General features: G+C 41.8%; 1 protein-coding gene across 1 annotated transcript in view; it reads right to left on the minus strand.

Annotated features, from left to right (window-relative positions):
• Positions 1-24,378, minus strand: part of FAM129A (family with sequence similarity 129, member A) — a 69,568-nt gene that overhangs the window by 24,207 nt on the left and 20,983 nt on the right. Inside the window, exons 2-5 of the mRNA XM_010580731.1 lie at positions 14,281-14,411; positions 12,730-12,861; positions 11,926-12,040; positions 10,278-10,445 (exon numbers count right to left, since the gene is read on the minus strand). Coding sequence (XP_010579033.1) covers positions 10,278-10,445; positions 11,926-12,040; positions 12,730-12,861; positions 14,281-14,411 — 546 coding nt within the window. The remainder of the gene's footprint in view (positions 1-10,277; positions 10,446-11,925; positions 12,041-12,729; positions 12,862-14,280; positions 14,412-24,378) is intronic.

Genomic DNA, 24,378 nt, shown 5'->3' on the forward strand with positions numbered 1-24,378 from the left:
GCCTGGCTCTTGCCTACCTCAGTAACTGCAGCTTTGGTGAAATGTCTCTTCCCCACACAAGTCACTAACAACCTGATATACTTTTTAGTTCCCTCCTACAAGACAGCAGGGCCCATTGAATACCTCCTCAAATCTTCAAAAACCACATGCTGACTTTGGTTAAAGAGTGGGGAAGGCAGGAGGACAGTCACTGGAAGGAAATTAAGATGACCGAGGAGTCGAGTTTGACGGTCTTTCACTGATGGGAGAATGTTTGTCACTTACTATAATTTTTGGAATATGACAAATTAGTAGAAACTGCATTTAATTTTATGTGATCTCAAAATATCTCCTTGCTTCATCATCTACTTGGTGGAAAGCTGGCTCAGGTGAACACAGTGCCAAAACATGTTTTTTGGTAGCTCTTTCTTGTATAGTGTTTTCCTTAGATGGCATTTTCCTGGGACAAGAAAAATCTCTGTACAGATATCAGTGAAGGGCCTTCCTTCTTGTGATGCTACAAATAGATAGTAGGAGGTGTGTAAAGCTGAAAAATATTTGGAATTTTAAGTGTCTTATCCTTGGTTTTAGCAGTCTCAAAAGATGGTGCTTCCACCACTTACTATTTCCACCGGACACTGCTACCCTCAACAGAATAGATTTCACACTAAGAAATGCAAATTACATTTTTCCCAATTTTCTTATCCTTCCAAGTCATCCCCCTCTCACCTTGGCATCTGTTTCTTTCAAATATACTTAGATTGTTGTTTTCCTCTGCTTTCCATTATACATGCTCTTTAATTTAAAAAAAAAAATCTAATTGCATTTTTTAAAAAAATTAGGTCATTTAAAACAAAAGCTGGTAAAGAAGAAAATACACAAACCAGAGGGAAGCTGCTGAAAGAAAAGGCTGCCATTTTTAAAAACTGTGGTGTCTTAACCATCTAAATACATAGGACATTTCCATCTCCTATACTGGTACTTCAAAGAAAGCTATTGCACGCTGCCAGCCACCAAAGGATTTGGGGTGAAGGCTGCTGGAGAAAATCAGGGAATAAGAGACATTCCTGCAGTTAAGGAATCATTCTGCCAACCTCCCAACACCACATTTAGGGGATGCCTATCAAATAAAAATAAATGAGTATGACAAAGAACGATTTCCCTTTCTAAGAGTGATCTTTGTAGCACAGGTTTCTTGCAATAGCATTTTTTCTAGTATTTCTGGTAATACCTGCCTGGGATTTATTTGCTGTGGGACTACAGTGATTACTGTCTGTTGCTCGTATAGTTTCTGTTTAATGATGAGCAACTTTCTACTGTGGGGTGTATGAGTAATTTATCGACAGGGCACAGAGAATGGCTAAGAGAGGGCAAGACCATCCGATCTTCGTGTTGTTATATGGCAAAAAGCGACCAGCTGAGGTCCCAGCACACTTTAAGAGCTGTTGTTCATAAGATACTACAGAAAGTTGGTAAGAAAGGCCATGGCCATCAACTCCAAAAAATAAGGTTTTGAAAATTTCTGTCTGCAAAAAAAAAGCAAATGGTCCCAACCCAAAGGGGACAGCAGGTAAGAAAATGAGAGTGAATCCATCCGCTTGAACCTGAGAGATAAGGAGAGCTCAGGAACTGGACCTCAGGGAAAGACAGTTTGCCCAGGGCTTATAATACAGCTATGGCACCTCTGGAAATGATCTTCTGAATAAAAGGACACACCGTTTACTTTTACAAAATGGAGTTCTGTGATATTATTATCCAAATCGAGAATGAAGTGAAGTATAATGTCCTGGGTCTGAGAAGCATCAACCTCACAGCTCTGATGTTTTCCTGAGAGCACTGTACTATCGTATTATTCATAGATCATGTGGTATGAAGCTGCTAACCACTAACAGAAGCTAGATGAGGTAATTTCCAAACAGGATACAACCCTGCAATAATACGCTGTATTTATAGCAAATAAAGTTTTGCAGCGCAAATTTCCTCCGAGACTATCAAACCAACATTCGGAGGGTTTAACTATTTGCTTTGCAGCACACAATGCCTGTATTAAAGCTGTTCAAAGCAGCACGAGACAGATTACAAGGAACCAGCAGCTTTATGTTTCATAGTCTAAAACATGAGTGCACTGCATAAACACACAGAAAGAATCACAATATCATTTATCTCTGACAATTTCCAAGCGCTTTGCAGACCAGCTACTATATTCCTGGTGCAGGTGAGAATTTTTCTGCTGCTGAACTTTGAAGCTGGAGCCTGAATACAACCTTACACCTGCACAACTGAGTATCTTCACGGCTCCTAAAATAGGCTTGGGTGGTGGGCGCAAAGCAGTGGCTCTTCTGCACCACCCCATGCTTGGTAATACATAAGAAATGGACAATCAGCCCAAGGCGTGGAGGTGAGAGAGGTAGGAAGACTGTAATCACAATTAGAATTTTAGCACATTAATCATCTTGGTGTTTCAGAATGAATGTAACTCCTACAGACTGAAAATCCTAACTACAGTACAGGCAAGCAGGCTTACCAGAAAAGCAAAAGCCACGCTGATTGAAAGAACTGATGTTGTAGAGCAAAAACATTTCAGAAAGAGGAAAAATAGTCTTATTTTAAGCAAAATATTCTAAATTATACAAAAAAATTCTAAATTGTGTCCTAAAACATTTCATGGGTTTCACAGCAACCCACAAGCCTCCTCAAAGATATTTATAGGAAAATGGTTTTGAATGTTATGATAGCATTAATATTTCTATGGAAGTTTACACATCAGTTTTGAAAAGTCCGTTTGGCCCTCAGATGTCTCTCTGGTGAAAGACCAGCCATGGTCTCAGCCACCTATGTGGATTATAGGACATCTGATCTTATTAACCATAAAGTGATTTAATTAATCAAAGTGCAGCAGCTGCAGTGAGAGGAGCCAAGACACAAGTCCCAGGTTTGAGTCAGGCAGGTGAAGGGCTGAATACTCTGTCTCCATTCATACCTTTTCCCACCCCAAATTATCACGCAAACCTTCAGAAAGGTCTTGCTTTCATCCCAGTGCAGAAGGACATTTTTCCTTAACGTCAAAAAAAGCAGTTTCCTCCTCAGTTCTACTTTAATTGGTCCTTCTGCACGTCATCTGAAAAAGGCAACAAGAAAACCCTTCTCTTCAGCTGCCCCCTCCGGAGAAGAAAAGCCACCCTATTTGCAACACGAAGATTCAGAAATCTTTCCAAAGTCCTATTTGGACTCGTGACAGCTGCTTTGCTCTGTACACGGAGATATATATCCTTCAGCTTAAGTATTTAATGTCATCTTGTTAGCCTTTATCAACGCTTCAGTAATCATTTTGAATTATAGTCCAAGAGTTGGTAAGCCCTACATGTACTATATACATGTAACATAGGAAAGCTAGAAATAATTACAAGAAAAACACCTGCCAGCTAAACTTAGAGTTGAAAAAGGAAATGTGGACACAGCTAATGGCAACCCTAAAAGCCAGAGATGGAGAAAAAAATCCAAAGCTGTCCCAGTTGTTCTGACGCAGCCAAGCTGTGACAGAATGTCCTGCATGAGCTTAAAAGTACATTTTGTATTTCTCTCTTGCCTAATGTATTTCTTTATTGTACTTCTTTAACGTATTTATTTCTCTAAATTTTTTTTTTTTGTTATTTATGGCAAAATTGGAGATGACAAGATATGGTTTTGAAAGTCCCTTAGCTTCCTGTGTCAGGAGGGTGATTATCAAGATAAGGATGTGAAATCAAACCAGATGAAAGAAAATAAAATCATGAAGTGAAACTCCACGTCTCCCAGAATTAGCTAGCTGTATGTTCCTTCTCATCACACAGACTTCCCTCTATCCCAGCACCAAGTGGTTGGGCTTCTTCACTTTTAACAGCAAGTATTAAGTGAAACACAATAGCTGGTAACCTCATATAGGAAACAAGATGACCTCCTAAAATAACAAAAAATTAAATAAGCGTTCAGAAGAAACTTCTAGTCTGATTTTCAGGACATACAAATTTAAAGGATTAAAAACTGGAGAATAGGAAATATTAGAGCACTCCGAGTATTTTGAGCATTTCCCTCATTATCGCCAATTTGGGACTGACAGTGCTTCCCCATTGCGGGTTAGGTGGCCATTTCAGCAGCAAATTTCCCCCAAAATTTGAGGTGTGCAGTTCTCACAATTTCACTAAGAAAAATGGGGGTGGAGAGGGAACCAGAGTAAGTCCAAGCTGTGGATGGAAGTGGAGGGATCATGCAGATAAAGGCAAACCAATGAATTGCATGCTACAGCCCACATCTGAACTGGGAGTAGTGGATTAGGAAATTGGAGGAAAAAATGAAGCCATTTCCTTGCACACTCCACTTCAACTCAAGCACAGCTTCTTTAAAAACCTGAGAAGTTTTTAAAACTAAGTACTACATAAAATCCTCCACTGATGAAGGTCTGACCTCAACAGACACTTGAGAAGAACAGGCTCTCTGGAAGTAACAGTGAACAGTCAGCAGGTCCTCCCTATCAACCTAAGGAAAACTCAATTGAGGCAAAACTTGGGCAAGGAAAGCTAAAAAATAATATTACTGGCAGAAAATTCTCCTTCTTGCTGCCCTTTCTGTCAGGACGTTGATACAAAAGTGGCATTAGGATATATATTTTTTGTCACATGTTATTCTCCTCAATTAATTATGAATCATCAAAATTAAAACAAATATAGTAATACATTTTATACCTTGATGTAATGTAGGATCTTTAGATATAAACAATTCTAATGTGGTCAACAATACTTATTATTTACTAAAGCCAATAAGGCCACATTTAGTACACTGTAAATGCGTCCCAGCTAAGATCAGATCAGAAAGCAGGAATTCTCCAGTAACCCTTGAAACTGCATTTTTTACAACAGCTATCTTTTGTCTTGACACATTTACCATTTAAAACTTTTATTTTCAGTTTTACTAAAACAGTGAAGGCTACATAATCTCCCTGGGAAAATACAGCAAATGTCCTACAGCATAAGGAACAGACTAGCAAAGCAAACATTGACAATTTAATTCTGTAACCCTATACCCAGTGAACTGTACATTCTTCTCTGTATGTGGAATTATTTTCATCAAAAGTCATCACTAGGTTGTATTACTCTACACTACCATATTTTACTATTGACTCCTCTGTATTTGTTGGCTTGTTCTTCTGCAAAGAACATTTTTTGGCTGACCCATGTTACATATCTAGAGACCTCCCCTCAAGGTTATCTTTCTATATGCACATTTATGCCATTGAACTAATTTAAGTCACCCTTTCATTTACATATTCATTGATCAAAGCCAAAAAGCTTTGAAATCAGCAAATATGCCCATTATAATGTTTTATATCCTATGCCTAGGTAATAAATTCAATGAGAAATGAATTGTGGTATTTCAGAGCTGCACACAATGTTCTTTAATGCAGCCCACTGAAGCCCTTAATTACAAAGCTGTTGGTAAAGAATGGACAGTTTGGAGGGCAGGAAGGTTTTTGATGGAGCTTTTGAGATAATGGCCAAGATTAGATAGTAGCACCTCTGTATTGGGTATGCAAATTTACAGTCACCTTTTTTTTCCTGGGAGCAGAGTTACACCGTCATTAATTTTCCCAGGAGAAGGGTCATATACTGAATGATGAAAAGCAATTTTGAAATATATTTGACTCAAACTCAGCCAGAAAAGGGACTCAAATGCAAGTACGGATTATGTTAGAGTTGCCAAATCTGGTAGCCCAATAGCTGGAGCTCTCATTACATCCTTCCGCACCTGCCCCCACTGATAGCAGGTCCAGACCTATGTTCCCCCCAGCAGTAACTCTCAGACCCCCATGTCTCTTTGGTAGCTGGCTCAGACCTATGGTCCCTCCAGTACTGGTCCCAGCCCTATGGCATCTCTGGTCGCTGGCTCCCACACCTCCTCTCCTACTTGCCAGATAGGACAGATTGAAGTTTGCTAGTGAGTGAAGCCCATGCACACACATGGCTGGTGGAAGCTTGTTAGGAAAGCACTCTGCTCTCACCAGATGATGGCCCTGCACCTCTGGGCCCCTGTGCTCTCTGGTTCCTTCTCCCATTGCTGGCACGGGGACCTCCCACACACATCTCTCCACGTGCTAGCACCTCAAACCTGTGGAGTCCCCATGACCCCAGGGCTCCTTCTCTACTTGCTGGCACTTAGGACCCCAACACACACACCAGAGAGCACCCTCACCCTGGAAAATAGTTAGAAGTGGAGTTTAGTAAGACAGGACAGTCCGTGGTGATGAAGCATGGGACAAGCGTACTGACCAGCCTCCTTTCTACACCCAACTGATCCTATTTATCCCCTTTTTCCCTCTGTTATCCCACACGTGTTCCTCTCCAATCCACTTTGATCCTTCCCTTTTCCCAGCTTTGGTCCTTCCCCTAAACACCCCATAATAAATTTTGCATATTCCAACAGTCTCCTGGAAAACTTCCCATAATACGCTTTACGCAATCTCCAAACGCTCTTCCCCTCCATCCCATAACAAGTCCTTTACCCACTTAGGCAACGACAGCCCTGCCGACGGCAAGGCAGTCAGGGAGAGCTCCTGGTGGCCCACCTGGGTGGGTTTCACAGTGGGACCGTGAGCTGAGCCTCCTCCCCTGAGCGCTGGGGCAGCCACATCGGGGTCCCCTCAGCACCCATTGGTTTGTTGGGGTTCCTCTGCTGCTCCCTGGGGACTCGTAGTTTCATTCATTAGCCCTTAATCACACAACCTCACAGCTTAAAACCCCCAAAAGCATTTGATCCCCTCCCCGAATCCTGAGGCGTCACAAAAGCCAACTTGCAAAGCGCAAAGCGGGAGCTGCCCAGATGAGTCACTGAACTGGGATGATTTCTGTACGCATATTAATCAGTCAATCAACTTTCAGAGTGAGGGTAATTCGGAGAATCTCAGTGTACACGTCTGACTGTACTAGAATATTTTTAAAGCTATGACCAGTCAGGTCCTGATCGGCTTAGGTTCATTTTAAAGATTTTAAATATGCCTTATTTGACCTGTACTCGAGCAGGGTGCAAAAGATCTACATATTCCATTGATAATGAAGGAAATCATTGTCCCCTTGAACTGCAGTCCCTTATCAATTAGTATAAAGGACAAACACAACAGGAAAATTTGGGGAGAAGAACCCGCAATCTGTACATCTGAATCATATTTACAAGCGGTGATCACTAAATCCAAACACTTCTATAGTTATTCTCCTGACCATGAGTTCTGACCAGAAAACCCGGAAACACAGGCTGGACCGATTATTTATAACAGAGGGACTCTAAAGAGAGGAAATAGCTGAATGTCAGGGCGGCTCCCATCGCAAGACCACATGCTGATTCACTCCAGTTTTCTGTTCAGCAAGAGACCATATTTAATTCTGCTTCCTGGGAGAAAACAGACTTTAACCGAAGACTCCTCCAAGTTTTTGCCTAAAGCCCAATGTGATACATTCCTTTCCAGAAGTGGTAGATTATAGAAAAGACAGAAAGGCAACTTCTGATCAGACATTACATCTGTCTTTCTCCTGCCCTTGCCAAATCTGCCCTGGCAAAAGCTAACTCGGCACTTTTTAGAGAGGTGGGGCAAGTGCTGCTTTGGCCGGTGCTCCTTAACCCACTAAATTATATTCTACAACTGAACTCGAAGGATTTTTTGCATTTCTTCTCTCTTTTCAATTTTTTTAAAATAAAAGAACACACAGCCAATTTTTATACCACAAGCCTTATTACCCGTAGTATTACTGCACGTGCCTGTAACTTTGTCGGATTGTTCAGACACCTGTTTTTTGTAGGCAAAATTGTTTGCAAATAAGGCTTTAAAAAGTATTAATAAAGTAACATCTTTCAGTCATGTGAGCATGAATATAAATTAGTATGAAGTCCTTGAAAAAAAAACCCTGAAGAAGCTCACTTCAAGGGCAGAGTTAAGGTTACTGGCGTGCTTGTCAGGGATCATTTTTCCTCTTGCAGCACCTAGGTTTCTAGGAGATGGTATAACTCCAAGAAATCCAGAAAATATGGGCTCCCGTTTCCCTAGCTGTAAAAACCAGTTAATTTTTACCAGTGCAACAGCAGGTCTTAATCCAGACTGTCCTTACCTACCAATCAGTCTGTTGAGCAGAAATAATGTGACAGAAAGGATGAGCCTTGACGAAGGCACTGCAGTGTCACTAAGCATCTTTTGTCAGATAAAAACTTCACCACAGAAAAAGCTGAGTGGGATAAATCCTGAAATAGTTGCATAAATGAGCAATAGCTGAACCATATGAAATATAATAAAACACAGACTTGCAGGCACTGGAGATGGAAAAGACCTATTAAGTCATCTAGTCCCAACTTCTGCCAATTCAGAATTGGCCCCTAGAGTGCTGTGCTGAACTTTAAGAAAAAAAAAGGTTGCCAAAAGGTTTGTCAAGCCTGTTACACTTGCTCCAGAAGAGAGAAATGAAAAACCCCAAAGCTAATGAACAGGCTTCAAGTCATGAGGGACTGACAGTGCCAGGAAAACTTGACTGTATCCCCATCTCCTTATCAAATCCCAGTGAGGAGCAAAGGGGTGGCTGTCAAAAGTCCGGAGCGCTTTCATACTGTATGACTGCTGCAATTAAAACCAGGCTAATCAGAACCAAAAATCACAGAGGCAGGTTTTGCCCTTGGGCATGCTATGGGAATTTAGATTCCTCTGCCTGCTATGTAGAGAATATTGATTGAGACTCAAGCTATTTGGAAGTGCTGAGTGAAGGCATGTTCCTTCTAGAGTGATGCCTCCAACCTATGTTAGTCTAGCCATGAAACAGTCTTTACAGTCTCTGCAACTGGGTATTTGCCTACCAGGGTGTTTTAGCCCTCAGCCTCTCCACACCTACACTGATTTGCATTGGAGCTACTCGCTCTGGTTTGTATGAGCCTGTCAGAGCTAGAAGGGCATGCTGTGTCTCACCACTTTCCGCATGGCTTGGAAATGAGCTGGAGAAGAGGACAACCAAGTGTCAGGGGAGTGTATGCCACCTGGCTAGCACAGGGACTGAGAATCCTGCATGTCCTGCAAAGAAGGTGCCTGCCACCAACCGTCACTGAGCACCACGCACATCTTAGGAAACTGCCTAGAAATACAGTAATGTGTGTTTTCATCATGGGAATGGAGTCCTAAAGGAGACCAGGTATGCCTTTGGAAGTGGAGGCAAGGGAAAAGAGATGGCAGTTGAGAAGGATCGGGGGAGGACAGTGTGAGACAGCTGTCTGAGGGTAATGAGGTGAAGCTGATGACGAGGAGCCAAAAGTGACAGCTAAAAGAGATACACTGGGAGCCACTTCTGTTAGTAAAAGGGACTGTTCACACACTGCACTCTCAATTCATTTATCTACAAGCATGGGCTTCAGGCCCAAGTAGCTGAGATTGCTGGAGAAGTTCCCGAGTGTTTCCATCTCCCACCAAGGGCAGCAGGAGCAGATGGGACTTGAAAGCGACACTAAAGGCATGGAAAAGCCTGGACACCAGAGGGGGAAGCAGGTCAGCTTCATGGAAAAAGAGAAAAGTCATCTGAAAAACAGGAAAGCATTTCTTTTTCTGAAGCATCCAACTCATAAATGGTCTTCCAATTTCATGGGAGCAAGGTTGTTTTTATAATCCTAGCAAGTCACAAGTTTTTGGTTTCTTTTTTAAGTTTTCTAGTCTAACATACTCAGAAAGTGAGATTTAAAGTTCAACCTTGTGCAAATAATCAATACTGTCTCTTACACACCATTCATGTCCCATCTACAAGGTTTAACCATGGCTGGGGCTTGAGCTGCCATCTAAACACCCACAGAAAACACCAAATGTTTGACCATTGATGATATATGTATAACATTACAGAAATGTACTGGGACACTACATTCCCTCCACGTTGTACGAACCTGGTCTACTGTATCTATGATGCATTTGTCAAGCTTGCAAACAGAGGTGAGAGTTTGCCATTCCATATTTAGTAAAAATCTCTTATGATTTTGTATGATGATACTGGATTTAGATGAACTGACAGAGAGGGGAATGCCACTTTCAAAGCAATTCCCGTGTTTTCTACCCAAGTTTACTACACTGCAGCTCAAATCCCACCTAACTTCGCTCCCACCAAAGTAAGAAAGGGTATGTTAACGCATTCCTCAAGGCACTGCAAGCCAAGCATCTTTCATAAGTGACTTGCATTTTTCTACAGCTTTTTTACTATAATAGCTATTTAAATCTTTACCAGGGTGAATGATGTACAGGAAGAGGCCCTTTCTGAACTCACCGTGGTTTGAGTGCCTCACGCAGTCCCCCAGCACGGCGCTGAACTGCCTCTGAGCTTCTGGCTCTGGGAAGCAATAGTAGCTGTGCCGGGTGAAGGGCTGCCACAGGTAAACTGGGAACTCCCTCGGCAGCTGAACGAAGGCTTGAGCGACCTCCTTCTCACTCGAGCCTACACAAAAAACACATCTCCATTTGAAATCTGCAGTTTTCTTGGGGGGAGTGGCTCTTTCTCTCTGCTATGACAGAGAGAACAGACGTCTGCTAGCAGGGAAGCATGAGACGTGAAAACATCAGGTCTCCTTGATCCAAGCATTTTGGCACAGAGGGCAGGGGGACACAGCTGGGATGGGCAAACGCAGCAGGCACCAACAACATCTCTACTTTATACCACCACAGCAACCTGATGTCCTCTTGTTTTGTATTCAAGGTGGCCATAAACTACCCATTTTTGGTAAAATTTCAAAGAAACTATTTCATTGGATTGTAGCTGCTAGGGATAAGGTTTTCATGGTAAATAAGTAAGTGGGCAGCTCTGGTCTCTTCCACATAGAGGCCATATAGGAGTATATGGTCTTCCATACAGCAACAACCTGCATTACAACATGTAGGAACAGCAGCGGTTTCCCTGTCTCCAGCATTTTCAAACACAACTGCAAGATGGCCTGATGAACTGTCACTTCAAGCCATTGAAGGTGAAGCAAAGAAAGCACTGAAGATCTCCAGTTTCCACCTGCCCTGAGCCACTGTGCACAGGGGATGCTGTCTCAGTGCCATGCATCAAGAGACCAGCCGCAAGAGGTTCATCTCGGAGGGTCTTCAGCATCGCACAGAAGGGGAGAAGGGCCATAAAAGACTAACTCAGCCACTCTTTGTGAAGGGAGAGCCATGGGAAGCCTGCAAGTGGCCTTGGGCTGCTCCATGTTGCTCAAGCCCAACTCCCATGGGGCTGTGGTGACACACAGAGGACACCTCCAGGCACCGCTGCCCCATGCTACCCTCTGACCACACTATGCCTTGGGAAAGGGGTGTAAGGGGGACACCTCCCAACAGTCATAACTTTAAGTGGTATGAGACAGGACTTTAAAAAAAAATCCTTGTCTACATGTTGCCCTTATCCCTTTCCTTACGTGGCATCCCATTTTCCAAATCTGACTCTGCAACATGAGATCTCCTCCCTTAAAGCTCGAATTTTCTCTGTCTTTGTGGAGTGGGGGCAGGCAGGACCACAGCGGTTCCCATCCTAGAAACAACAAATTCAGCAGCAGCAACCTTCCTGTCCTCTCTGTGGGACTTATTATCAACTGTGAGTCAACACAGGCAGCTGGCATCTAAAAATGGAAACAAATAAACCAGGAATATTAACAAAGCCCGGGAACAATGGTGGTGTGGTTCCTGCCCTGCTTCTGCACAGCTTCCAGTGACTTTGTGCCACGATGCTGGAAAAAAAAAGGGAGCCAGCATTTCTCTGAAAGTTAGCTTATAGCATCTTCTGTGTTCGTCCACTCTGGAGCTGTGCTTTGACTTAGGAAAAGGGCTGCGTGCATCTTCTGTTGCCCCATTTTAAAGTCTAGCCTGAAAGCCTGCCCAGAAGAGGTCTGTGCAAGGAACAGAGCCTGGGGTTTGGCAGTTCAGCTTCAAGCAGGGCTTACCAACAGGATCTGGAAAATGTTTATCAGACAGCAAATTGTAATCTTCTTCTGAAGTCAGTACTTTGCCTCCTGCAGGAAGAACTTGGTATTTAGGGCTGGCTCCTTTCTGGTACGCCTGGAAAATCAAGAGAGAGGGAGTCAAGTAGAGATTTAGGGAGAAAGAAAACATAAAATACACAACTCATTGACAAAGCTAATGCATGGGGATATTTCCCAAAGGGAAAATTTTTTTGTCAGGCCGAATTTTGGATATATTCCCTAGGTACGTCAAATCTAAAACATGGTTAAATGTAAAAAAAACATATTTAAAAATATCCTCTCAGTGCTTATCAGCCACGGTGAAGAGTCAGGGACAGAAGAGAGGGAAAAGGGATTGGATTTTCTTCTAAGCTCTGTTTGTTTGATTTGTCAGCCAGGACTAGTTTGACTATGGCAGCTGCCAAACGAAAAGGTTCACTGTAGTCAGCTTGGAGCCACCCAAAACCTGCTACTTAAAATCCAACCGCAGAAGCATGGGGATGTATTACAATGACACAGATAAGCAGCTTTCTGTGATAGGCAAAGGAAGGTTCAAAGCGCTGTTAAAATGATTTGTTTGTTCTTGCAAACATATACAGCCCACACTTGGTTCTACCCTCAGCCATCCCCGTGGAGCTTCCAGCCAGCCCTGCAAGGCTGGAGCTGCCTCGCCGAGGACAAGGTTTCATCTAGTATTGCTAAAAGAAAGGCAGCAGCAGTGGCAAATTCACTTGATACCCAGTTTATTTGGGAGCGTAGAAGAACGTAAGAGGAAGAAGCACTTACCTCTTTAGTCTCAAAGCAATCCACAGTGTAGTCATTTTTTATAACAACATATCTGTCCTTCCACTTCTTCAGATCCTCAGCAAAATGAAGCAGTTCTGCTTCATATAAGACTGTCCCAGCTTCCACCGGAGGCTACAAAGACAATTTTTGAGATTTGAAATGACTCTGGATTACTGACCATCTTGAATCTTTTATTTCTACACTTCTATGAGGCTGCTACGAGGGCTTTGGAATCTTCAAATGCAATTTGGAGTCATAAACATATCTCTGATTCGGGCAGATACTACATAAACAATCAAATTCTTGTAGCCTGAGGTGAGGAGGCAACAGAAGAGCTCTGCCTTCCACAAATACTTCCAGGTTTCTGAGACAGCGATGTTCTTATTTACCTTTTGGTTGGGATGCTGAATGCAAGATGACTTGTAGTTCATCGTCTCCCATTTTCCACTACATACTAAAAACATTCATTGATGCAGCAAAGAGTTTTATTATAAAATAGTAAATTATTTCTCATTTCTTTGTAACACTTTTGCATCTGTGCTCTTGTAACTGATACACATCTGTCTGAAAGACACGGCTTTTCTATTATGCCACCTTTTACATCCCACCTCATTGCCTTACCCTACTCATTTCAAGAGCATTGGAAACCTGTGATTTCCAATACGGCCGAAAAATTTAGAGTTCTGTCTTCTTAATATTGAAGGCTGGTTCTCTGCATTTACCTCTAATAAAGAGACTTTTGTCTCTTTTTTTTGTCTCTCCTTCTCTAATAAAAACCAGCTCTCCGTAGCTCACTTCACGGAGGGGATTATTGCCATCTTCTTTATGGAACCCTGTAGCCATGGCTGAAAGGGTTAATTAAGTTTCCTAGATAGATTTCTGCCCTGAATGTATGATCTCTGTCCCAAGATTCTTGCAAAACCTTGCCATCAGCAGGAAGCAACTAGTTTTGCCCACGTGTCCAGCTCTACCTTGATGAAATGCATGCTTTGTACCAGAAACCTGTGTCATGGTTCTTCTTGTGCTACAATGAGACAACCAAACAAGACCAAAACAAAGATGAGTTTTCAAAAATACACTTTAAACCTGCACCAAATGCAACTTTTCCATCTAAAACCTAGCTGAACCAAATCCAACATCTGCATTTGCAAATCTATTGTGTACACTTGGGTTATATATAAAAAAGTACACGCATAAAATATCCTAGATACACATTTATTATGTATTCAACTATCCAATATAACAAGCTGAAAAACACTTTTGTACTCTGCTGTGCAGAAACATTTAAATAACTCTAAAAATACTTTGGGTTTGATTTATAGAAGCTCTGAGTATCTGTACCGCCTATTAACTTTACTTGAGGGCATTCAACACTTGGAAAAACAAGAAAACCGAGCCCGGTCAGTAGCTGATACACTTCCATCTCATGTTTTTCATACATTACGACTACTAAATGTGTGGTTTAAATAGTTAATGCGTTAATTATTTCATGCAGAAGAGCAGAGCTGTATGGCAGCTTGAGGATGGGGAAGGGCTTACATGCCCTCCTACCTTGGTTTTCAGGAACCGAGACTGGGAATCCCGATGCTGCTCCAGCTCATCCTGCACGTGCTTGCAGAAAGCCACGGCATACTGGCGTCTGTAGTGTGGGCTGAAGTTTTTGATGACGGCCTCTGTTTTTCCTGAAGCAGAAATAGAGATTTAATTGTACTTAATGTAGATGGGTTCAAAAACCGTAATGCAGAACCAAGGCAGTTATCACCAGCAACCCAAAATATTGCCCAACTGTACCAACAGCCACTTGCTGCACAGCCTATCAGGAAACCCTTGGAGATGCATTCAGCTGTTGTGATAACCAAGTGCAGAGGGAATTTGTCCAGGAAAACACTGGGGTTTGGATGTCATTTTTCCTTCCAAGAGTGGGCAAAACATACCCCAAATCCATTACTCCAAGAAAAGATGCTATCTGCCTCTCCCTGGGACTTACTACCACAGAGCCGTGGGTGTTCGAGAGCTGATAAGGTTTTCAAAGAAACAGACAAGTGTTACCGGCTGATGTTTAGCCATATTAGCCAATTTTATCACATAGTGAGATTGTTAAAGCTGACTCAAAGCTCCTACAAAGGTTATTTTCTAGATATGGGGACTGCAGTCTCTTCTTTGTTTTAATGTAAACAGATACTCAGTCATACTGCAATAAACACTAATCTTGTATTGTCTTGCTATGATCAAGATCTCATCCGTAGCCATAACAGCAATAAACACACTGACAGTCTCATTTCTGAGAATCTCAAAGCAATTTACAAGTAATTAACTCATTAACCCCATCGAAGAAATAATAATGCTTTACAGACAACAGGGAAGCAAAGCTAAAAGTTGAAGCCGTGTGCATATATGTGACTCAAAGAGTCTAGGGCAATGCAAAAAACAAAACCTGGGCTATGGTCTAGATAGCATCCCAACTATCCTGGATACTGGAGACATCCCTTTCTTCCTTGTATTAAGGAGCCCCATGACAAAGTTTTTTTTCTGAGCATACAACAGAGAAAAGTAATTTCACACCTCAAGCAATTTTGATGCTTTCAAAATTTCATTTTGTTCTGCTTGGGGAAAAAAATACCAAATTTTCTGTATAAGACAAAAAAATGGTAGTACCCAAACAGAGATTTCTTGAACCCTTTACACACATGGACTCCTGAAGCAGGACTGGCATTCAGCACTCCTGAATGGCCAAACAGGGGAACCAGCAAGAAGCACTGTGACCTCCAGGGTCCTGGAAAAGCTGAACCACCTGCATCCTATAAGGATGTTCCCAGATTGACAAACTCCTCCGAGCCACTCACCAGCACTACCACCAAAAGGGATTCACTGGGAGTTTTCATGATGTTTCTGTATTTTATACAACGGGCCGTGAGTCTGCAGCAGCTATGATGAAATCAGAGAGAGGTCTTGACAGATTTGCTGTTTCAAGCATAGTCCTTCTAAAGTAACCATGCAAAACTGCCTGGATTACTACTGATTTTATTGCCATTTCTCACAAAAAAAAAAAAGGGGGTTAAATGTCAGTGCAGTTCCCAGAATGTTCATGCCTTTTTTCATCTTAAATAATTTTAAATATGGTTAAAGAAAGAGAAAAGTTGTGGATCATTATGAGAGTAAGCGCATGGGATTTTATGGGAGAAAGTGCACGGGATGCTCTGGTGTAGAAGATGCTATCATCCAAGATTTACCCCTTCTGGCTACCTTATTTCCATTTTAAAAACCCAAATATGTGTGGCTAAGAGTGCTGTGGAAAATTAGCTAGTTTGCCAAGGAGTTCGCAGAGATGGGCAATGGCAAAAGATTTTGTAAGGTGCTTATTTCAGGTCCAGCTCCGATTTGCTCTGAATGTGGGACGTTACTAGGGTGTTATAGGTAATCTCATCAATTCAGATAGCAACAGTATTTAATTACTCTATAAGTTCCTGATAATTACATTTACATCACTGTAGTTACACGGACATGCACGCAAAAGAAAAAGCTATACATCAGCTCCTCTGCTTCTGCGATTTTATTTTCAGTTTGATGCACAGAACTTGACGCATCTCTCAAGTTTAGGGACAATATTGACATGACCTTTCATTCCAGCTACTCCTGTGTAACCAGCTCAGAGAGGTGAGCTGGACCCTTCTCCTTCTTGAGCGCCAACGGGATCGCTGCCTTCAACTACACTGAAAGCCCCTTTTACCTCACTCTGGCCCCTTCCCAACCACACACCACAGCCAGGTTACAAACCTGCCGCTCCTTTGAGCCCAGGCCAGGTGCACGGAGGAGGCAGCTCCACCGATTGCCGTGTTTGCAGAGTCATTACACAAAGCTGGGGAGGGATGTCAGGAGGCTGGGTTAAGTTTTCAGGTATGAAAGTTTTTCACAGATTTACTTGTCGGACAGCACCAGGTGACAGTCTGGACTCCAACCCTCCAGTTTTAAGAGACCAGATTTTTTGAGACCTGCCAATTATAGGATGTGCCTGCATGTAATAGCAGGATAACCGGTGCGGCTGAAGCAGAAAAGCCCAGCCCATCTGACAGCCTTTTAAAAATTAGCCTGCTTTGGGCATAGGCATAAACTTATTTTCCAAATAAGGACAAAGATTCCCAAAACCGTCTTTATAACTTTTTTTTTTTCTTCTGGTCCCTGCCAGCAGTAGGATGTTGCTGGCCCCAGCCCCGGTGGAGTTTCCTGCTCAGGGTTTGCCCCTATTTTCCACCACAGCTTTTTCTTTTCCAGCTTGCAAGCAGCCTCTTAATCTGTTACAGAGGGCTCTGGGACACTGGACCTCACTTGACTGCTGCCTGCATCCTGCAGTAAAAATTTGTAGAGGAAGTGGGACAAAGAACAAAATTCTGGTGTGAGGAAAAAACCCCCAACAATCGCAGGAAATACCTGAAATTTTGGCAAAGTCTTTCAATTATGGCTAAATGGGCTCAGAAGTGTGATTCTTCACTGTCAACGTTTCTTAGATCAGCTTAAAGTACAACGACTGAAGAGAAAGGAACTATGCAATTCATAATATATGTAAGTGAGAAATATGACAGCAATGTAATTTTTGTATGCAGACTATATTTACAATCAACCAAAACATGAATTGAGGAGCAAGTGTTTCAGGCTGTTTATTCCAGTCTTTGCACTACTTGTTGTAAAGGATCTTCATATTAAAAATACTCCCCCCTCTTAAAATTAGAAGAAAAGTTTTTTCGATGAGATTGTTAGTGGCACCACTCAAGGACCTGGCCTTGCACTGCTCAGCTCAACAGGAATTGCACCGCTACCTGCGGGTAGGAAGAGAAGTGGACAGACCCTTGATACATTGTTTGCTGATGGATTTTTAAACTCTTCTGGTTTACAAAAGATAAAAATACACTATCTGAAAACAAACACGATGGAAACAGCCATGAGTAATAGAAACTCTTCCCATGAAATGATAACATGGGACAACTGGAGATAAAATAGTCCAGGGCAGTTGAAAAATGAGTTCCCCTAATTCTTTTCCAAATTCAGTGTGGCTTGCTTAGTCAGAGCTGTTTATATGGAGCAAGGCCAACTTTCCCAATTGGTTGGTCTGGCAACGGCGCAGCTTCAGCCCCTATAAATGTAACCTAAAACCCAACAGCTAGGATGTTTATCCTAGGACAACATGTGGTTTGGTCATCTCCAGTAGAAGTCTGCATGCAACCCAAATTACCAACAGGAAAAGACCATAGTGATGGAGGTGGAAGGATTTGTCAAATTAACTGAGCAAGGGCCCATTTCCCCTTTGCTGAGGTTTAGATCCTGCTCCAGAATAAACTTTGCTAATGCTTCATGATGCATCTCCTGTTCCGCTGAACCACCCTTGCACTCAATCACAAAAGTTTAGCACAAGTTATGATACGTCTTTTAAGACTAAAACCAAATGTCGTTGCACTGAGAAACAAGAAACGTCTGTCGGTTGTCCCACTGGAAATTGAGAATCTTCCCCCAAACTTGTTTATTCTTGCTTCTCCACTGCCTTTGACGTTCTAAACTGTGCATCACCTGTGCTGGACACTTGTATGTAGCTCCATGTCATCAGACCTAGAGCATGTCCTCAAATACCCAACTTTTTATTTTGGGTTTCACTGCTTTTATTGAAATAAACTGACATACAACTTTAAAAAATAAGGGCACTCTTTGGCAAATTCTCCCACGAAATTCTGCTGGTCTAGCCGCTGGCTTTCAGCCTCGTGGCATGGCTGTGCACAGCCTGGCTAGCTCGCCCTGCCATGGTTCTCCACTCTCAACGACATGTTGCCAAGTGGCTGGTATGGATGCAGGTCAGGAAAATGCAGGAAAAAAGGTCAGAAAACAGTGACTTCTTGGCTGGCATACAAGAGAGGGGTTGCTCACATGCACTGGACTTCAGTCATTTGGAAGTTAGGAAGAGAAAGAGGTAAACACTTGCCATAAAAGTTGTTATTCCACTTAAATATTGGTGTTTGGTAGTAAGGTGACCATGACCCTTCCTCTTCATAGTACAATTGCTTGCACTCAGCACCTTTTGAATAGGCTTTTCAGAAAATACCACGATCAGTGATACAAATCTCTTTGAAAGTCTGGGGGATTTATCTTCTTAAACCATTTAAGCCCATTGGAAAACACACTTTGCGCTCCAAGGGACATGAACTGTAAAAAAGGAGATGATTTACTGTATCAAAGCAAACCCTAGACAAAATAAGACCTAAAAAAACCAATAAGCATTGTGCATGCTGAATGCCAGTACACCCAGCACTTCAAACAAGTGTGAAGTACGGAGACAGAACAGGAATGAATGACTTTGTCCTTGTATTTCTTCCACAAGGCCACAAGCAAAGCTGTCAGAAGTAAATATAAAAAGATCAGTTGATCATACTCACATGTGCTTCACCAGCCAGGAGTGAGACCCACTACTGGGCACATGCTTTTAAATGATAAACTATAAACTATACTGCATGCCTTAATGTTATTCAGCAAATTCAGTACCGAGCTATAAAATTATTACTGTCCATCCATCCATCCATCCACCCACCCACCCACCCATCCATCCAAATATATAATCTTATTCTCATAGCCCGTCAGGGTAGCAGCAAAATGAGTTAACAAAATAATTTCAGTGTTTGGCTCATGGGTTGACTTCATCCCAAGTTCCAAGATAAACACAACCTTTGATTGAGATAAACATAAAAAATTGTAGATGCTCTACTTGAGCTCTGTGAATTGGCAAAGCTAGATGTCAGTATTGGCAGCTCTGAAATGGGTTGGATGCTTGCCGTGAAGAAAGAAGCAGCCTCTGCTGCTTCTGCTGCGATACTGTGCATAAAAGCTGCTCTTCCTGAATTCACCTGTTCATTTCAAACATCATTATCACTTATTAAATGCATCTGGTAACCAGAAAACCTGTAAAAGCAATTCTCTTTAGCACATCCTCTCTAACAGTGCCCACCACCTCTCAGTGCTCTGGAACACGTCATAGTGCAGCAGGAATTACCAGCAATTCCCTCTTTCCTACAGTCTTCTCTCTTGTGCAGTACTTATGGTACCGCCCAGAAACTGTTTAAATCCAAGTGCTCCCAGGCTTTATCCTACACGTACAGGGAGACAATATAGAATACTCTCTTTGTTGTTGAAAGCATAGCTCAGTTTGATCTTTACGTATAGAAACAGCATCTTGATTACTTGTGAGTCGTGACTTAATACCTGTTATGAGAAAAAGGGATGACAGACACAAATACCAAGTTCTGATTTGGCTGAATCACCTCTCCACAGGTTTGTTTGCACTTGCTCAGCCAAATCAAGAAGCTCTCTGGTGGAGTCACCCCTCTTCCTCATGCAGACACGCTGAAAAGCGTGGTTTGCACCTGATAAATACTGAAACCAATTATTTACTCTCAGCCTTGTTTTGTATTAATGGAGACTATTCTCAAAAAATTTATAATGCTGTAACTACACTGGTGTGCACACACCCCCAAATTATCCATTTGCAATGCAGACACTGAATTACACTGGTAAAATTCCAGTTAGTCACCCAAAACTCAATGCATAGGAGAGAACAATACCATCACACCTCGGATCATCCTGTATGTAAGTCTCAGCATATAAACACTCCTTGGGTGCTTAGCCCATTTTCTCCATAGGATGAGTGGGAAAGTCAATGCTGTCTTGTGAAAAAAAAACAGATTTCTTAGCAAGTTTGTCAGCCGAGACGGTGGGTGTGAAATTTGCTCTCCACCAGAAGCGAAGCTTCTCTTTCAGGGCAAGCTAAACAAACACATTTGTAAGTTCACGTAAACTTGATCCACGGCAAAGGAGGAGCCAAAAATAACAGGCTCCATTCCAGCCTTGTAGATCTCCCTTTCTACAATTTTACTTGACTACTTAGCTCTTCCTCAAGTGCTCCTCTAAACAAGCCTAATTTTATACTGACCTGCACAATTATCCCCTACATTTCAATAGGTTTATATATCTATAATGTTCTTCTTGGGCAACTTCATAAGCATCTCATATTTCAGAGGGAGTAGACAGATGTGAGTGAGACAGATCTCATACACTCTAAAAAAAAGGCTTGTTTTCTTAAGAGTAGCTTGTGATTTAACTATGGATCCTGCTATTTTGAATTAATTCTGAATACTGTCTCATTATTAAAAAATGCAGAGCAAAATACAGAGCGCTAATCCTGCTCAAACACAGACTGTCTCTTGGGTCAAACTCAGAGACTCATTCCCACAGCCAAATTTCCTTTCCCCTTTTTCCTTCTCTCCCAGACTGGGATCAAGAAAATTCTTCTCCGGAAATGCAGAGACAGGTCTATCACACCTTTGATCTATGGTTAACCATGATTAACCTAACAGCGCATCTTCCATGCCTTCACAAGTGTCTGCTATAACCCAAAACTCTCTGGAGGATATCTCAATTGCAATCACATTATTTCCATGCTGTGTCCTTCGCAAGAAGCACGCAATTCCCTCTGACTGCACTGCAGGTTCCCAGGGTATTTTAGTTGAGACCACCTGCTGTTAAAATGGAAATGCCCATGGAAACATATTTTAGCATCAATCCACGATTGCAAAGCAACGGGCCGGGGTGGCACACATCTTGTGCCCAATTGAAACAGAGACGTAGCCTCCACTGGGTACGTCTACACCTTCACCGTGTGCACTTCACAGACGTGTGCCAGTCCGGGGACACCGCTGCCTCCAGCTTCTTCATACCTTCTCCCATACATGTGTCATCTCTCATGCTGAGGGAAAAGGACGGACAACCTCTCCAGCCAGAGACGGGTCCTGCACAAACAGCTCCACCAGCATTGCAGAGGGGAGAAGCAGTAAACATCAGGAAGCCATTGGCAGTGCTATTGCCCTCCTAAACATGTAGACCTGGAGCAGGGGATAGGGAAAACAATGGGAAGGATTTGAATTTTAACCTTAAAAGACCCGAATTGCAACCAGTGAGATCAGGCACTCCTCTATCAAACAGCGGGTGCCACCAGCTGCCAGCTCTGCAACGCTCCTGTTGCCAAATCATTATTTAGGGGAGGAACAAGATTTCACGAGTTACCTTTGCACTTGTCAGATTAAAAAAATCCTAATAATCGTGAATTACATAAAGGTTAAAGCTTGTGGTTAATCAAGCAGAAACAAGCTCAACGCAAGCCAAGGGTTTGATTAACACTGTCAGATAAGCTTATCCTTAAGGCTGCTGAAATTTATCCTTTATTGGTAATGGGGTTATAAGCAGCAATGCTCTGTCTAGAAACAATTACTCGTGGTCAAATTCAACAAGAATATGGTCTGACAATCCTTTATTTATAAGCTTATTTCACAGCATTGGAAGAACTAGGGATTTAATAAAACAAGTGAACACAGCCTAGTTCCTGGGGGCCACAAGAAGCTAAACTATGCTCCGTATTAAGTTAATTTAGTGAAGGTCAATAGTTTCCAAGTTTTGGAGTTTTTTTCAACTCCCTGATCCACAAGCTGAGCCACTAATGGGGAAACAGACACCAGGCATGTCTTCAGCAGCTTTCTCCAACGTCAGCATCACGTTACACATCATGGTAGGTCATACAAGAACGTTTCTTGGGAACATTTAAACAGCTTTCCAAAAATGTAAGCCAGTGCCACATCACCATTTAAATTAAGATGATGTATTGTCTCTTCTCTCCCTTTCAGGTGACAGGCTTTGCAGCCAGTCACTTCAATGCCCGACTAGCCACAAGATAAAATAACGAAAACCATTCTCACATCAGAGATAGAGATAACAGAAATAACCATCTTCATGATACTAGTTGAAGGTTTTTCTGAATATATATATTTATACAGACACACAGACCTGCACAAGATTAATTCTGTGCAATGCCTGGAGTGTGTTCATATATATCTAGAAGATATTTTTACTAATTTCTTTTTTCTTAATTATTTTTCCAAAATTATGCTATACTAGACAGACCTATTACAAAATTACTCAAAGGCATATATGACATTGGACATAGTTATGAGTACACTTACACATGTCTTTCCATGCAGGGCCTCATTTATGTTGAGGTTACTTTGCCTTAGTCTTAAAGTTCCCTTTATTCCCTTTACATTATAAGTCCTTTCACCACCAGTCTAGTGTAAGTCAACCCAGATGGACTTCTCAGAGTAGCAGGTTTCCCCTGAAGGCATCACTTTTTAAGCACTGTAGCAGAAGGCTATTATCCTGTGGTAATATTTGATTCCATTTCTCTTCAACAAACATACAAACCCCACAAAATGGAAAAGGGCTACGTGTGGGTAACAAAATGAGAATAAAGGTACTGTCGGGTCCCCTTTCTTTGCAATTTTTCTTACCGAATCGTAAGGGGTTTGATTCTCTTTCGGCTCTCATATACACTGAAAATGAGTAAGTGTCATGATTTGTAAAGGACAGTATTTCAGCTAGCCTACATGCAAAAAAGAGGTTAAAAACAAGATTAATCCCTGAACTAAATTAGCAGAGGTCTCAAAGTATGGGTGTTTATTTTAGTGGCTTTCCAAGACCACAGCAATGTCTCTTAATTTTATTGCAGGAAATAGTTTCAGCCTCAGAGCTCCTCCTTGCCATTTTGAACCCCAAAAGACCAACTGAGTGTATACAGAGATTTTAATGCAAACAACTAGCACCATTCAGATTTTTGAAGCACTGATCTATAGCCCAAGGTCACACACATGTCACCGATATGTCACTTGGGACCATTTTCCAATTTCATCTATTTTTCTTAGCTTGTGCCAACACCACCTTGCCTTGGTCCTATGTGGGGCAGCAGCCATGGAAGGACGTTTGGAGGTGGACTGCAAGGAACACACACATATTCTCCCTGGGAGGTGTACATTAGAGGAGCAGTCTTGGCCATGGTCTCCTTCCCATTTCCATCTTATGAGATGGCAAAAGCCTTTTGTTGTTGTAATCTCTCAAGTAACCTCCTCTTGTGCTCTTTTGACACATTGCTTTCTTGGTAAATATATATTTTAAAAATCGCATCTCTGCTACAGCACCCAGGAAGTTCTTTTAAGTCAAAACCACAGTGATACTTATGCTGCAACCTTCGTTATGCAGAGGGGGAAAAAATCACAGATGTGTATTTCACATAGCAAAGGAGACAGAACTATTTAACCCTATTAGATGTAGCTGACAACATAGGTCTTTAGATGGACAAAGAGACAACTCTTTGTGAAAATCAAGAATCAATTTTATTGCTCTTCCCCCTTTTTTAAAAAGGACATACAAATTAAAATAGATATATAATTAAGCTTCTAATAAAACTTTATATTACAGGAAGAGGAATATGTAAAATGCAGTTCACATCCTAAGGAATTTTTTTACCCCACCTCCTACTTTACATTAAATGTGGACAACAAAAACGGGAAAATATTTCATTTGTAGTGCATTTTTAGTCATTTGCTTCAGGTTCTCATTAATTTCGTGCTATAATACTGCAAGATGAATGCAAGAAAATTTAACTGTTGTCACAGCGAAACATTGGAGAAAGGATGGGAGGACTTACTTTATAAAACCTAGACATTTGAATGAAGCATCATTTCAAAATCTCTTTAATATATCATATATTTTGTTTTTACAAAGCATGGTGATACAATG

This window comes from Haliaeetus leucocephalus, unplaced genomic scaffold (genome assembly GCF_000737465.1).
Source record: "Haliaeetus leucocephalus isolate CR32 unplaced genomic scaffold, Haliaeetus_leucocephalus-4.0 Scaffold730, whole genome shotgun sequence".
Lineage (NCBI taxonomy): Eukaryota > Metazoa > Chordata > Aves > Accipitriformes > Accipitridae > Haliaeetus > Haliaeetus leucocephalus.